Below are 15,308 nucleotides of genomic sequence, written 5' to 3'. Positions count from 1 at the left end.
CCCCAGCCTGACCCTTCCAGAGAAGAAGACGACAGTTCAGAATTACAACAGGGGTTTGAGGGAGATCACAGCTCAGAGGCAGATGAGGGGGAAAGCTGGGAAATAATGGGAGAGGAGGAAGAAGAAGCACCAGAGGGCGGACAGCTGATGGACACAGTGTCTTTAGAAAGCATTCCAGACCCCCCTCTCCCAGCACCTGGCGAGCATTGAAAGTAGGAGAGCAAAGAGCTCAAAGGCAGAAGGCATTTCTCAGCACCCGTAGTGATGACACATGAAGGAGAGGGAGATGGTGGAGACTCACTCAGGACAACACCATTATTCCAAGAGGTTGCATTCCCAAGCCTCTCTCTGTGAATATTGAATAAAAAGCAGTTGGTACTTTTCCTTGTCTTATCTGTTCCTGGGGACCTGCCATGGGGGTTGGATCCACTGCTGCCTGACACAGGGATTGAACCTGAAGCTTCTGGTTTGCAAATCTGATTCTCTACCTCTGAGCTACATCCTTCCCCTCCAAAATGCCAGCCATGAGGTGTATTCTTTGGCACACATTCGGTTTGCATGAGGTGTCAAGTTCAACACACCCAGCCGACTCCCCACATCTCACACTGGAACCCTTTGCAAGTTTCAGAGGTTCTCCAGTAGACAAGTTGCTATGAAAAGGTTCCCTGAAAGTAGAAGTCTGAAAAGCCTGTGTGCTAAGCCTTCAAAACCGGTGTAAGATGACAAGAGCTTGTGTTTCAACTATTATTGAAGAGATGCTTATATAAGCCTGCAAGGCACGAGTAAATTTAGAGATTTATATAAAACGCATTCCCGGAAAGAGTGAAGCATTTATCGTAACTACGAGTACAAGAAAGAATGGAACCCCTATTTTGGGAAGTGAGGTACAAGGTCCTAAGTATATATACTAAAGAGCCAGGTGGCCTTGACTGCCACTGAATACACACTAATATAAACAGGTATGACTAAAATAGTTGTCTCAATGGAAAGAGACAGAGACCATGAGAGTGGAACGCTCTCTATTTCCAGCAGAACCATAAACCTATTATTATAGGACTCCAAACACTTACTAACTCCCTGTAAAACCGTTACTCTTCCATCTATGAAATGGGAGGCAGGGGAAGAGAAAATCTAACCACCAATCTAACATCAGAGAAGCTTATTTCCCAATTCCTGATTGGAGTCCCATCTACCAGTATGAGAAGGAGGTTGTTCACCTGATTTTTCAGCCCACTGGCTGAGTATTTTCCTCAGTCCAGCTGCTGAAGATGGTCAACAATGTATTGGGCTCTGGCCCCAAAACTGGGGAGAATATGACTGAAGAAGTTGGCTGTCATAATCAAAAAGAAGAGACAAAGATGTGGGAAGACTGGATAGATATTCCAGGAGTTCACCATGCAATTAAAAATCCCTTCCTAATTAAAAGGAGGCAGAGATTGTGCCAGGAATGCAAAAGTGCTGAGGGCCTAGGTCTCCCCACTCCTGCGTATCTGCAGAAGTGCACATGTGGAAGAAAAAAATGATGAAGAGTTAAGGCAGCATTTTAGGAGCCTCTGCTAAGTTTTGGAGATCAGCAGATACCTGACTTTGCTGACCTCTGACCTCAGGTTTGTGCTCATTTTTTTCACCGCAAGGCACACGTTTTCTGCAAATCTTGTCTCGCCTGTAAACAGAGAAGCTTTTCCTTGATATAACAGATACTTACTACATGCCCCACAGGTAAAGCATCCGTCGTGGTAGAGATTCCCCATTGCCTGGCAAGCTTGGTTTGCGCCATATACACCTTTGTTGCACTTCACGCAGGTTCCTAAAGAAGACACAAACACACCAAGGCAGGTCAGATGAAGACTCCACAACACTTAAGTAGCAATCCAAGCATGGGAGAAATAGAGTACACCCACGAGAGGCAGGTGTATATTATGGTTTGGTTTAGAAACCAAGCTGGTGGAAAAACATAGTTCCAAACATAAAAAGCATAAGGGTGTTCAATGTACTAGTTTATTTATAAAGGCAGATAGCTGGGAACAAGCAAACATACTTTTAGGAGGTAAAATTGTTTCACTTATCTGAAGCACATTCTGTTCATTTATATAATCTGTTTACCCTAGTAGTGCTCACAGATTTATTTTTTAAAATTACTGTCTTAGGTAGTTTGATGTGAACAAGTAGAAAGTTGCACCCTTTTTTTTTCTTTTTGCCAATTGCCAAAAGAACAAAGTGGCTCAACTATAAGGGGATTTTTCTTCCTTCAAAATCACATGTTTATCCTCATTTCAAGGCCACATTAGGAAGCGTTTCATATACCCTGTGGGTATAGGATGGTATATAAATTCAATAAAAATAGATAGATAGACGGGTAGATAGATGACAGACTGACAGATAGTTTCTGTATTCTGGTTTTTGCTTTCAGAAATACATATGGTATGTTCTTACCCATTTCCATCTGGAACAGTGTTTTCCCAAACTTGGGTCTCCAGCTGTTTTTGGACTACAAATCCCATCATCCCTAGCTAGCAAGACCAGTGGTCAGGGATGATGGGAATTGTAGTCAGAAAAACAGCTGGAAACCCAAGTATGGGAAACACTGACCTGGAAGCTCCAAAACAAATAGAACCAGAAGGGCATATTTTGAAAAACCATGGCATTCTAGGGCTTTAATTTTAATGTAGCTTGATCACAGACCTCAAAATTCAGAAGTTACTAGTTTCAAAAGGCCCTGTCAAATTGCTCTTCTGGTCAAAGCTAACTGCTCTGACATCAGACTGGTAGGCCCAAATCGACAGACTAGGGCGTCTGTGACATCAAAACACTAAGTCAGCAGGAGTAAGGCGGAGAGAATATAGTCAAAGGCAGAAATGGCTCTTCTACGGAGTTTCCAATTAACAGTACTGGTTGAGATGCTTGTGTACCTACGGGCAAAACAACGTAAGCAGTTAAGATGCTTTGTAGAGGTTTGCTTTGTCAGCAGTGTGGAGAGGTGAAGCAGTTGTGGGAACAGCTTTCAAATCTCTTTTGCAAAAACCGTGGGAATCCGTGGTGTTGCACAATAATAATAAGAAAGAACCCTATGTTAATTTGCTACTCTTGATCAAAGATCCTCTGCAGGTGCCGTGTGATTTTTTAAAAAAGGTTTGCATTCAACACCTTTTTTTTTTAACACCCTACAAAACTTGCCTCCTCAGTTTATAATGAATATTCTACAGCTAAAAGGTGTAGAGGAAGGAGGGGTTGTGAAAGTATGGTCTTTGAATTAAGTCTGTGAAAGGTGCTACAATCCTTTCCCCTCTTAATAGCACCAGCAGTATTTTGCCCTGAATAAAAGTACTGTCTTTTGCTTCTAAGGCTATGTACGTATTTATAGTCGTCATCATCATTCATCACTTCCATGCAAGCATCACAAGGTAATGTTCAGTAAAAAATAGCTAAAAACAGTTCAAGACAACACAAAAACCAGCAGATATGTTGAACAAACCAAATCAAAATGGCGGAGACCCATTCATCCAACTGGGAAATAGGACTTCAACTGTTTCCACAAAGCACAAATGATGGGCGCCTGTCATATCTCAACAGGAATGCTATTTTACATATATAAAGAATAGTTATGACATTACGATCTTTGTGATAGGATCTGGCCTTCTTAAAACAATAACAGATGGGTATTTGAATTTTCTTGTCTCATGGAGAAAACAGCAGCAAATAGCCTCAGCCCAGTATACCTGAAGAAGCGTCTCCACCTCCATCATTCAGCTCCAAGGGCCTTCTGGTGGTTCCCTCCCTGAAAGAAGGGAGGTTACAGGGAACCAGGCAGAGGGCCTTCTCGGTAGTAGCGACTGCCCTGTGGAACGCCCTCCCATCAGATGTGAAGGAAATAAACAACTATCTGACTTTTAGAAGACATCTGAAGGCAGCCCTGTTTAGGGAAGCTTTTAATATTTGACGAATTGTTGTATTTTAATATTTTGCTGGAAACTGCCCAGAGTGGCTGAGGAAACCCAGCCAGATGGGCGGAGTATAAATAAATTATTATTATTATTATTATTATTATTATTATTATTATTATTATTATTATTATTATTATTATTATTGGAATAGGGGATGGGGTTAAGCACTCTTCTCCCTTCAACAGATTCCCCCAATCCCTCTTCCCACACCGGCAGCTAGTATTAAACCTTTAAGGCACATACAGACCCAACCAACGATTTATTTGTGTTGCATCTGCTTGCTCACTCAGATGTTTATCTGGGCAAGCATTTGGCAAAGATCATTTTAGCAGAATACTTAAGAACGTGCACTTTAAAATGTTTAACATGCCTTCTTAATTTTTTAGACTTAACTGCTTGAGCCTAGCAACGAAATGTTAAGTAGTCCTATTAGTCTCTGTGTGCTGGTGGCTGCTCCCACCTAATCTCATGGAATTCTATTTAGGAAATTAAAAAAATTTAATACAGTGGTACCTTGGTTCCTGAACTTAATTTGTTCCGGGAGTCCGTTCGACTCTCGAAACTTTCGAAAACCAAGGCGCGGCTTCCGATTGGCTGCAGGAGCTTCTTGCACTCAAGCGGAAGCCGTGTCAGACGTTCGGGTTCCGAAAAACATCCGCAAACCGGAACACTCACTTCCAGGTTTAGGGTGTTCGGGAGTCGATTTGTTCATCAACTAAGCCATTCGGCAACCAAGATATGACTGTATAGGCAGCAACAAAGAGCACACATAATGGCACAACAAGGTCACTAAAGGAAGGAAGAAACTCACGGATTATGATGGTTAGTGGGCGGAGGAGCAGATGCGTGGAGTTGTCCTAACAACAGCAATATTGCTAGAGTTACCTGGATGGGGCTTGGCATATTTTTTAAAAAAACCTGTGAAGTGTGGATATGAGGAACAGGTTTTTGGAAACATGTGCATCATTACAGGACACACTCATCAGAGAGCAAGGATTGGCTGTGGTTTCCAATGAGTGTGTTGCTATGTAATATATGAAAAACTCAAGATTTTTATCATGCACATGTTGATTCATCAAAACAATAGAACAAAATAAGAGCTGCTTCCAAGGTTTTTTAAATTTTTTATTGCAAGTACTTTTCCAAATGCATAATGACTTATCGGAAGGCAAATGTGGGTATCAAAGAAAACCTAGGGACTCCTCTGTTTACTCATCTGTTTCTCACAAGTGACTTGGGAGAACATCCCAAGACTTGAAATCATAATCTGGGGAGTGGCAATAAGATTCCTCTAGAGAGACAGCTAATTTAAATCGTGATTTACTTCTCTCCAGCACTGGATATTTCTCAATAAATCAGCTACTGGGAAGAGTACCAAGTCCACAGCTCTTCCCTTTCCCAGACTATTTCTTGAAATGAAGTTTCAATATGACTCAGTATCCCATGCCAGATTGGTTTCCTGCAGTAATTTCCAGATCGAAGAACAGATGTTTTCTGCTGGTGGCAATGCAGAGAATTAGGGTGGGCCCGATTCTCAGGGCCGTTTACTAAAAGGACACAGGCCCGGCATTCATATGATGTGTTGAGCTGAACGGCAAGAGCCTTTTGCATCTTGTGACTGCAGAAGATGTTGTCACAAGACAGCGCATTCGCTTTATTTTCCTTCCACCCAAAAATGGACATACACCAAATTCCACTCTTCTGCTAAGTGCCTGCACACTGCTTTCACTTTACCATTGCAGTTGTTTTTCTCCTTCTTGTGTGTTACACTGGAAACAGACTTAATGGAACCAGTAATAAGTTCTTTGTTTGATAAGGATTCTGGAGGTAAATACAGTGGTACCTCGGGTTAAGAACTTAATTCGTTCTGGAGGTCCGTTCTTAACCTGAAACTGTTCTTAACCTGAAGCACCACTTTAGCAAATGGGGCCTCCTGCTGCCGCTGTGCCGCCGGAGCACAATTTCTGTTCTCATCCTGAAGCAAAGTTCTTAACCCGAGGTACTATTTCTGGGTTAGCGGAGTCTGTAACCTGAAGCGTCTGTACCCTGAAGCATCTGTGACACGAGGTACCACTGCAAGTCCATTAAGGAAGAAAAGAAATATGCCAAATCCCACTGGGCTGTCATCATGGCTCCCTTTGAGCGTTCAGGATTTCCACTGTGCCAGATTTATCATCAATCCGTTCCTAAGAAGTACCAAAATCTGGGGCACTTTGCAGTAGTACAGTGGTGCCCTGCAAGACGAATGCCTCGCAAGACGGAAAACTCGCTAGACAAAAGAGTTTTCCGTTTTGGAGGTGCTTTGCAAAACAAATCTCCTATGGGCTTGCTTTGCAAGATGAAAATGTCTTGCGAGTTCCTGCGGTTTTTTCCCCCTCCCCCCTTTTCTAAGCCGCTAAACTGCTTATCCGCTTATCTGCTAAGCCGCTTATCCGCTTATCTGCTAAGCCGATAAGCCGCTAAAAGCCGCTAAAAGCGCTAATCCGCTAATCCGTCAATGGGCTTGCTTCGCAAGACGAAAAAACCGCTAGATGAAGAGACTCACAGAACGGATTCTTTTCGTCTTGCGAGGCACCACTGTATATTTAGTTGCATATTGTGCATGAACAAGTACAATTACTTTCTAGTCACGTTTGCAGGTTACATTCCAGAAGCAGCACGTATATGCAAAAATTGCATATAGCCAAAATTACCTTTCTTTTTACCTGGCAGCTAGGGGAAAGCCCCTGTGTTTCTGCTGCCTCCCCTCCTCTCCATATGCGAGCAATCAAGAATCAGAGGAGAAAGGAGGCAGGCAGGCAGGCAGAGTCATAGGTAGAAGACTGGGATGCAGTTGCAGCCAAGAGTGTATACCTGAATTATTGCAAGTTAAATGTGCATGTGATGCAACTCGACTTTGCTTGTTACGAGGGTTTTCAAATTAAACAGTTAAGTGGCAGACAGAAAGCAGCTGTGTATTCTGTCGTACACTAAAGTCCACCCCCCAATTTCTCCAATAGAGTGTAGGGGGAAAACCAGCCATCTCACCATTGTTTACATCAGCTAAGTGAAAGAAAGCCAACCAAGATTTGAGGAGGAAGCCGTGCCGTGCAATCTCAGGATTAGTAGCGTGCAGGAAATCTGCTCTTGTGAAATACGCAGATCAATCATGAAACTTGGAATATGGCCTGAAAGAACCACTTCAAGCTGACAGCAACCTTTATTTTTTATGTATCGTAAGAGTCAAATTATTATACCTTTTACAGTAGGCAATATATCATCCTTTGCAACCAAACAGGAAAGAAAAACAGCATCTCTGTGTAGAAGAGGCCTTAATTCTACTAGCGCTCCTAAACTCTACTAGCACTCCTTAATTATACTATAGCATTCTCCTATATACTCTATTCTTTCCCATTTTTATATGCTTCTTCTCAGAATCTAAGCTTTATGATGAGCAACCTGACTTTCTCTATTCTCTTGCTTGCATTTCTATGTCCATTGCAGCTTCCTGCCATCAGAATACCCTCTCACCCAACACCTGATTTTCCTACAATCAAGCGTGTCCTTTGACATGTGTTTACTTTGACTTTTCTTCAAATTTGACTCTTCTTCCATCTTCTCTTTCCTTTACTTCTCCATGTGCCTTGTCCTTGATTAGACTGTAAGCCTACAGGCAGGACTAGTTTATTTTTGGATGCTTACAGCATCAAGTATGATTAGGCACTTCATAAAACAACATGAACACCAGCTTCTGAGTAAAGATGCTTGAGGAATTTAATTTATGTGCACTTTGAAGCAACGGCCTAATCCATACCTCCCAGACTAATATGCTGATTGGAATGTAATTATTTTTCAGATTTTGTATGCATCAGAAATTTGTGATACAGTTCTCGGTGAGTACCAAAATGCATTTTAAAATGTGCATTTCAGGACAAAAATACATCTTTAAATACAAATATCTGAAAGCCTTTTTAAAAATGCAGATAAATGTGGAAATAAAATTAATATATGCAAAATTGTCATGGACTGGAAATAAGCTGATCTATCCATCTCTAGTTTTGTCCCACCACAGCGACAAAGTGAAAGTGCATGCCATATTTTGCAAGTCCATTAGATGCATACAGCTTTGTCCAAACACCGTGTGCCTGTTTTATCTGAAAACAAATTTATTCTGATGACAGAAATAAGGCTCGCTAGGGTTGTGAATAGCACTACCAGTGAGGGAGGGACGCAGGTGGTGCTGTGGTCTAAACCACTGAGCCTCTTGGGCTTGCCAATCAGAAGGTTGGCGGTTCGAATCCCTGCGATGGGGTGAGCTCCTGTTGCTCGGTCCCAGCACCTGCCTACCTAGCAGTTCGAAAGCACGTCAAAGTGCAAGTAGATAAATAGGTACCGCTCCGGCGGGAAGGTAAACGGTGTTTCCATGCGCTGCTCTGGTTTCGCCAGAAGCAGCTTAGTCATGCTGGCCACATGACCCGGAAAAACTGTCTGCGGACAAACGCAGTCTCCCTCGGCCTGTAAAGCAAGATGAGCGCCACGACCCCAGAGTTGTCTGCGACTGGACTTAACTGTCACGGGTCCTTTACCTTCTACCGGGGGGGGGGGGACTATCTGCTAATTTTATCAAAACAATGCAATATAATGGAGTCATTAAAACTGGTGTCGCAAGATTATGAGGTCAACCACCAAACAGGGAATTTTACCCAAAAAGGTTACAGTGATTTTTCTTAAATGCAGATGTAGTGCTGATGGCCTCAGAGGACTCAGGGGATATCGTGAACTTCAAAAACAAAACCCACACCATTTCCCAGAGAAAATACCTTAGACTGAAAACCCCCATCTGCACTATTTACTAGATGGCTCAGTTGGTTAGAGTACGATGCAGATGACACCATGGTTGCAGGCGTATTCCTGCCTTGTAGGGGCCTAGACTAGATGACCCTCAGGGTCCCTATCCAACTCTACAATTCTATATAACTGATTCCATGATTTAAAGCAGTATCACACCGTTTTAAACTGCCACAGCTTTCCCTCAAAGCATGCTAGGAAGTGTACTTTGTTTAAGGATGTTGAGAGATCCCCATTTCCCTCACAGAGCTACTTCCCCTCTGGAAATTGTAGCCCTGTGAAGGGGAATATGAGGCTCCTAACAACCCTCGGCTTTTTCAGACCCATCATCCAGGAAGCCAAACAAGCAAATGGCTGTGCCCACCCTGCTCTTCAAAAGGACAGCGAAAAGGGGCATGTCAGGTTTTGAGACAATGTCTTGGGCTTGTGCCTAACCTTTGTTGTTGTTTAGTCGTTTAGTCGTGTCCGACTCTTCTTGACCCCATGGACTAGAGCACGCCAGGCACTCCTGTCTTCCACTGCCTCCCGCAGTTTGGTCAAACTCATGCTGGTAGCTTCGAGAACACTGTCCAACCATCTCGTCCTCTGCCATCCCCTTCTCCTTGTGCCCTCAATCTTTCCCAACATTAGGGTCTTTTCCAGGGAGTCTTCTCATGAGGTGGCCAAAGTACTGGAGCCTCAACTTCACGATCTGTCCTTCCAGTGAGAACTCAGGGATGATTTCCTTCAGAATGGAGAGATTTGATCTTCTTGCAGTCCATGGGACTCTCAAGAGTCTCCTCCAGCACCACAAATCAAAAGCATCAATTATTCGGTGATCAGCCTTCTTTATGGTCCAGCTCTCACTTCCATACATCACTACTGGGAAAACCATAGCTTTTACTATACGGACCTTTGTTGGCAAGATGATGTCTCTGCTTTTTAAGATGCTGTCTAGGTTTGTCATTGCTTTTCTCCCAAGAAGCAGGCATCTTTTAATTTCGTGACTGCTGCCTAACCTTAGAGCTCTGCTTTGAACTCCCAAAGCATGTAATCTGCAAACTGATCTATCCTTAAACTGTGTAGTGATGAAAGTCACTGGGAATACTTGAGCTGGGAGGTTGAATAGCCTGTATTCACATGTGGGAGCCGGGGCAGGTATTGGTTGGCATGTCCACCAGCTGCATGTAGGCCCTTACTCTACTTGTCTTAAGTGATAACACAAATGACTTTAATCGTAGCCAATGACATCATGCCAATTTAAATTCCTGCAAAACATAGATATTTTTTCCAACATGGTCAGCAATAATAGACATGCTCTCCCCTTCCCACCTACTGTCTGCTGTCTTGTCTCTCTGGCCAATTCTCCAGCTGTGGCCCATCCTAATAGAGGAATCTTCAGCACAGATGATGCCTTGACTACTGCAATGCTGCCTCATACATTAAGCATGTGAGAGGGAACATACCTTCCTCGCTGCCTCACATAGTCAGAGCATCTCTGCAAAAGTGACTGAGCACCAAAAGAATGTTGGCATGGTATATTAATTCAGCAGCAAATCTTTTTCTTCTTAACCACCAAGCTGTTTCCATTCACACAACTCAAAAAATAACCCCAGAACCTCTGCTCCTATGTCAGAGTTATTTAAACCTGAGAAGTAGGTGAGGCTATTTAAACATGAGCAGCAGCATGAGTAGCAATGATGTATTCTCTATTAGACTGCATAATGACTTCAAGCCGGCTTTTTTTTTTTTTTATAAAATTTTTTATTGCGCTTCTTTCCATAGGTAAACAAATTTGTTTGGACAACAATATACAAGAAACATTTTCCATATATATAAAGAAAAGCATAGAAAAAAGAAAAGATCATTATAAAATTTTTTCAACATCTTTTTGGACCTCCTCGCATCCTCTCAGCATTGCGTTCATCATTCTAACCAATTCAGCAATTTATTATCTTATTTCCCAACTTATTATACCTTTGTATTTATTATGTTACCAATTTCAAAAATTTGTAATTTAATTTTAACACTGTTAATAAACATAATATTTTGTTTCTAGTTTGTCTCATTTTTTCCATCAATACTTACTTTATCATTTACTTAAAATAAATTGCAGAAGCATAATGTTTCTTAATCGTGCACAATCTTAACACTCAAACAACTTATAATGTTTTTGCAAATAGTCCTTAAATTTTTTCCAGTCCTCCTCCATTGTTTCCTCGCTCAGATCTCGAATTCTGCCGGTCATTTCTGCCAACTCCATGTAGTCCATCAGCTGCGTCTGCCAGTCCTCCAGTGTGGGTAAATCTGGTGTCTTCCAGAACTTTGCGATAAGAATCCTGGCTGCTGTGGTTGCATACATAAATAAGGTTCTGTCCTTCTTTGGCACCTTCCGTTCCACCATACCCAGAAGAAAGGCCTCTGGTTTCTTAGAAAAGGTATATCTGAATACCTTTTTCAACTCATTATGTATCATTTCCCAAAAGGCCTTTACTTTCGGGCAGGTCCACCAGAGGTGAAAGAATGTCCCTTCTGCCTCCTTACATTTCCAACACTTATTATCAGAAAGATGGTATATTTTAGCCAACTTGACTGGGGTTATGTACCACCGGTATACCATTTTCATAATATTCTCTTTCAAGGCACTACATGCCGTGAATTTCATACCGGTGTTCCATAACCTTTCCCAGTCCTCAGACATAATGTTGTGTCCTACATCCTGTGCCCATTTTATCATGGCAGATTTAACTGTCTCATCCTGTGTGTTCCATTTAAGCAGCAAGTCATACATCCTCGAAAGTACCTTAGTCTTTGGTTCTAGTAACTCCGTCTCCAGTTTCGATTTCTCCAACTGGAAACCCACTTTTTTGTCCATTTTGAATACCTCTTGAATTTGAGCATAATGTAACCAATCTCGCACCTTACCTTTTAATTTGTCCTGGCTTTGGAGCTTCCAATTGTCTCCAACTCTTTCAATCAGTTCCCAATATTTTGGCCAATAGGCCTCCATATTGGGCTTTTTTTTAGAAATCTTGGCTTCCACAGGTGATAACCACCTCGGGGTCTTGTTTTCTAATAAATCCTTATACTTCATCCAGACGGCAAAAATTGATTTTCTGACAATATGGTTTTTGAACAATTTATGAACCTTCGCCTTGTCATACCACAAGTATGCATGCCAACCATACACATTATCAAACCCCTCCAGATCTAGGACATCGGTGTTTTCCAACAGGAACCAATCCTTCAACCAGCAGAAGGCTGCAGCTTCATAATACAACCTTAAGTCCGGCAGGGCAAACCCCCCTCTTTCTTTTGAGTCGGTTAGTATTTTAAATTTTATTCGGGGCTTTTTGCCCTGCCAGACAAACTTAGAAATATCCTTCTGCCATTTTCCAAAACATTCCATTCTGTCCACGACCTGAAGGGTTTGAAATAAGAATAGCATTTTTGGCAAAACACACATCTTTATAGCTGCGATTCGGCCTGACAAGGTAAGTTTCAATCTTGACCAGATATCCAGGTCTTTTTTAATTTCCAACCAACATTTTTCATAGTTATCTTTAAAAAGGTTTAAATTTTTGGTGGACAAGTATACCCCCAGGTATTTCACTTTTTTAACCACACTTAGCTCTGTCTCTTTCTGATACCCCTCTATCTCTGTAGGTGTCAAATTTTTGACCAAAACCTTAGTTTTTTGTTTGTTTAACTTGAATCCCGCCACCCGACCAAACTCCAAAATAAGTTCCAAAACTCTTTTTGTGCTAGATACTGGCTCCTGTACTGTCAAGACTAGGTCATCTGCAAAGGCTTTCAGTTTGTATTGTTTCGCTCCGACCTCTATACCTTGCACCAACTGGTCCTCCCTAATCATATTCAGCAATACCTCCAGAACAGAAATAAATAGCAGAGGGGATAAAGGGCACCCCTGTCGTGTCCCTTTTTCAATTAGAAGTTCATCCGACACCACATTGTTCACTATCAACTTGGCTTTTTGCTCTGAATAAATTGCTTCTAGTCCATTTTCAAACCCCCGTCCCACTCCCATCCCCTTCAAGTTTTTCTTCATAAACATCCAAAAAATGTTGTCAAATGCTTTCTCCGCATCAATAAAGATTAAAGCAGCCCTTGTGTTTCTAATTCGCAACAGCTCCAATATATCAATAATGTTCCTGGTGTTATCAGACATGTGTCTACCAGGGAGAAAGCCTGCTTGGTCCTTGTGAATTACTTCGTTTAAAACGTTTTTAAGTCTACTTGCTAAAATGTCTGCAAATATTTTGTAATCCACATTCAGGAGTGAGATGGGACGGTAGTTCTTAAGCTGAGTCTTTTCCTTCTCTGACTTGGGAATCAATGTGATGAATGCTTCTTTCCACGTTTCCGGTGCCCTTCTCCCCTCCATAATCTGGTTGCAAACCTCCAGCAACGGTTGTATCAAACAATCCTTCAGAGTCTTATAATATTTGGAGGTGAGACCATCTGGGCCTGGAGATTTGCCAAGTTGCATATTTTGGATGGCACCTTCAATTTCCTGTTGAGTTATTTTACTGTTGAGAATTGATCTTTTATCTTGACTTATTTTAGATAGTCCATTTGTCCTCAAGAATTGGTCTATTTCCGATTCTTTCTGAGGCCCCTGTGCGTAAAGTTCCTTGAAGTATCTGTGGAAGCACTTTCTTATTTCTTCTGGTTTCTGAACTATTTTTCCTTGAATCTCCAGGTTTGTGACTGTGTTTAACTTTTGTCTTTTTTTCAATTGCCAAGCTAACAACTTTCCGCATTTATTTGCTGATTCAAACGATCTCTGCTTCATTTGTTTAATTTTCCACTCAATCTCTTGATTAATCAATTTCGAATATTGTGCTTGATGGAATTTAATCTCTCTTAGCACCTCTTTTGACTTCGGATTAGTTCTCAGCTTTTTCTCTCCTTCACTTATTTTCTCTAGAATTTTTTCCTTTTTTCCATTCCAAAATTTTTTCTTTATTGTATTCTGTTGTATCAGAAACCCTCTCATTACAGCTTTGCTTGCGTCCCAGATTATTCTTTTCTCCACCGTAGTGTTCAAATTTATTTCAAAGTAGTCCTTTAGCGTTTTTTGGGCCTTCTTAACAATCTCTTGATCTCTTAGCAAGGTGTCATTCATTCTCCATCTGAAGGATCCAGTTGGGGAAAGTCTCAATTCCATTTTTAAGGCATTATGGTCGGAGCAGGTTTTTGGGCAGATTTCCACTTTTCTCGTTTTCGGGGCCAGTCCTCTAGATATCCAAATTTGGTCGATTCGTGTCCATGACAAGTGGGCCTCAGAAAAGAAGGTTCCTTCTTTACCCAAGGGGTTCCTTGTCCTCCAAATGTCAATCAAATCCAAATTGTCTGTCATTTCAAAAAAGGTTTTAGGGAGTCTGCCGTCTGTTGTTAAATTTTGATTTTGGGATTTGTCCATATTTGTAGACACCACCCCATTCATATCTCCCATCACGATAATATTAGAATAGTCCAAATAGTCCATCATTGTCTCATGCAGCTTCTTATAAAATTCTGATTTTCCATCATTTGGCGCATAAACTCCTAATATCAAAATCTTTTCCCCTTGTGTTTGGATTTCAATTGCGAGAATTCTTCCATGATCATCTTTAAATAAGAATTTTGGTGATAGGTTCTCCTTTGCATAAATTACAACACCTCTTTTTTTGACTTTGTCTGATGAGATAAATTCTTGGCCAAGTCTTTTATTAATTAATACTTTCCTGTGGAGCCTAGTCACATGTGTTTCTTGAAGGCATATTACATCCAATTGTTCTTTTTTCAAAATATGGAATATCCTCCTTCTTTTTTCCGGAGAATTCCCGCCATTTATGTTCCAGCTAAGTAGCTGCAGAGACATCCTGTTCTATTTTAAACGTTCTTAAGATGGGGTGCCTTCCTTTTGCTCAGATCCCGAGGGTGCAGGCGTTGGCCCGCTTTCAGGCAATATTGGTGCTGGTACAGCTGGAAGCCAATCCACTCCTTTTTGGAGATCTTCTCCGTGGTCGTGAAGGAACTTTTGGTTATCTTCAGGTGTTCTAATTTTAACCTTCCTTTCTTTGTAGGTGAAGGATAGTCCTTGTGGAAACTCCCACCTATAGGGGATTGCGTTGTATCTCAGCAATTTTGCTAGTTCTGAATAGGTGGCTCTAAGCTCCAACAGCTGTCTCGGAATATCTCTATAGATTTCCACCCTTTTGTCTTGAATTTCAATTGCTTTTTTGAAATGAAGACCTAGGATCTTATCCCTCTCTTCCTTTGATCTTAAAATTATCAAACAGTCTCTAGATCTATCTTTCTTTACCACTCTTCCCAGTCTATATGCCGAGACAATCTTAAAATCTGTGTCTTCCTTTAAACCCCAGAACTTCGAAAATTCTTGTGTTAAGTATCCAATCAAATCTCCTTGCTCTAGTTCCGGGATACCTCTCAATTTGATGTTATTCTCGCGATTTTTCAATTCCACCATTGACAGATAAACTTGTTGTTCACCCACCTGTTTGTGCAGGGGCTTAACTTCTCCTTTTATTTCTT

General features: G+C 41.5%; 1 protein-coding gene across 3 annotated transcripts in view; it reads right to left on the bottom strand.

Annotated features, from left to right (window-relative positions):
* The window catches only part of LIMD1 (LIM domain containing 1), a 52,935-nt gene that overhangs the window by 22,450 nt on the left and 15,177 nt on the right, over positions 1–15,308 (bottom strand). For all 3 annotated transcript variants that reach the window (XM_081164574.1, XM_081164572.1, XM_081164573.1), the window contains one exon: positions 1,706–1,807. In XM_081164574.1, coding sequence (XP_081020700.1) covers positions 1,706–1,807 — 102 coding nt within the window. The remainder of the gene's footprint in view (positions 1–1,705; positions 1,808–15,308) is intronic.

The sequence above is a fragment of the Podarcis bocagei genome (genome assembly GCF_964188305.1).
Source record: "Podarcis bocagei genome assembly, chromosome: 12".
NCBI lineage: Eukaryota > Metazoa > Chordata > Lepidosauria > Squamata > Lacertidae > Podarcis > Podarcis bocagei.
Note: the sequence above shows the minus strand (reverse complement) of the source record. Positions and strands in the feature narration are given on the sequence as shown.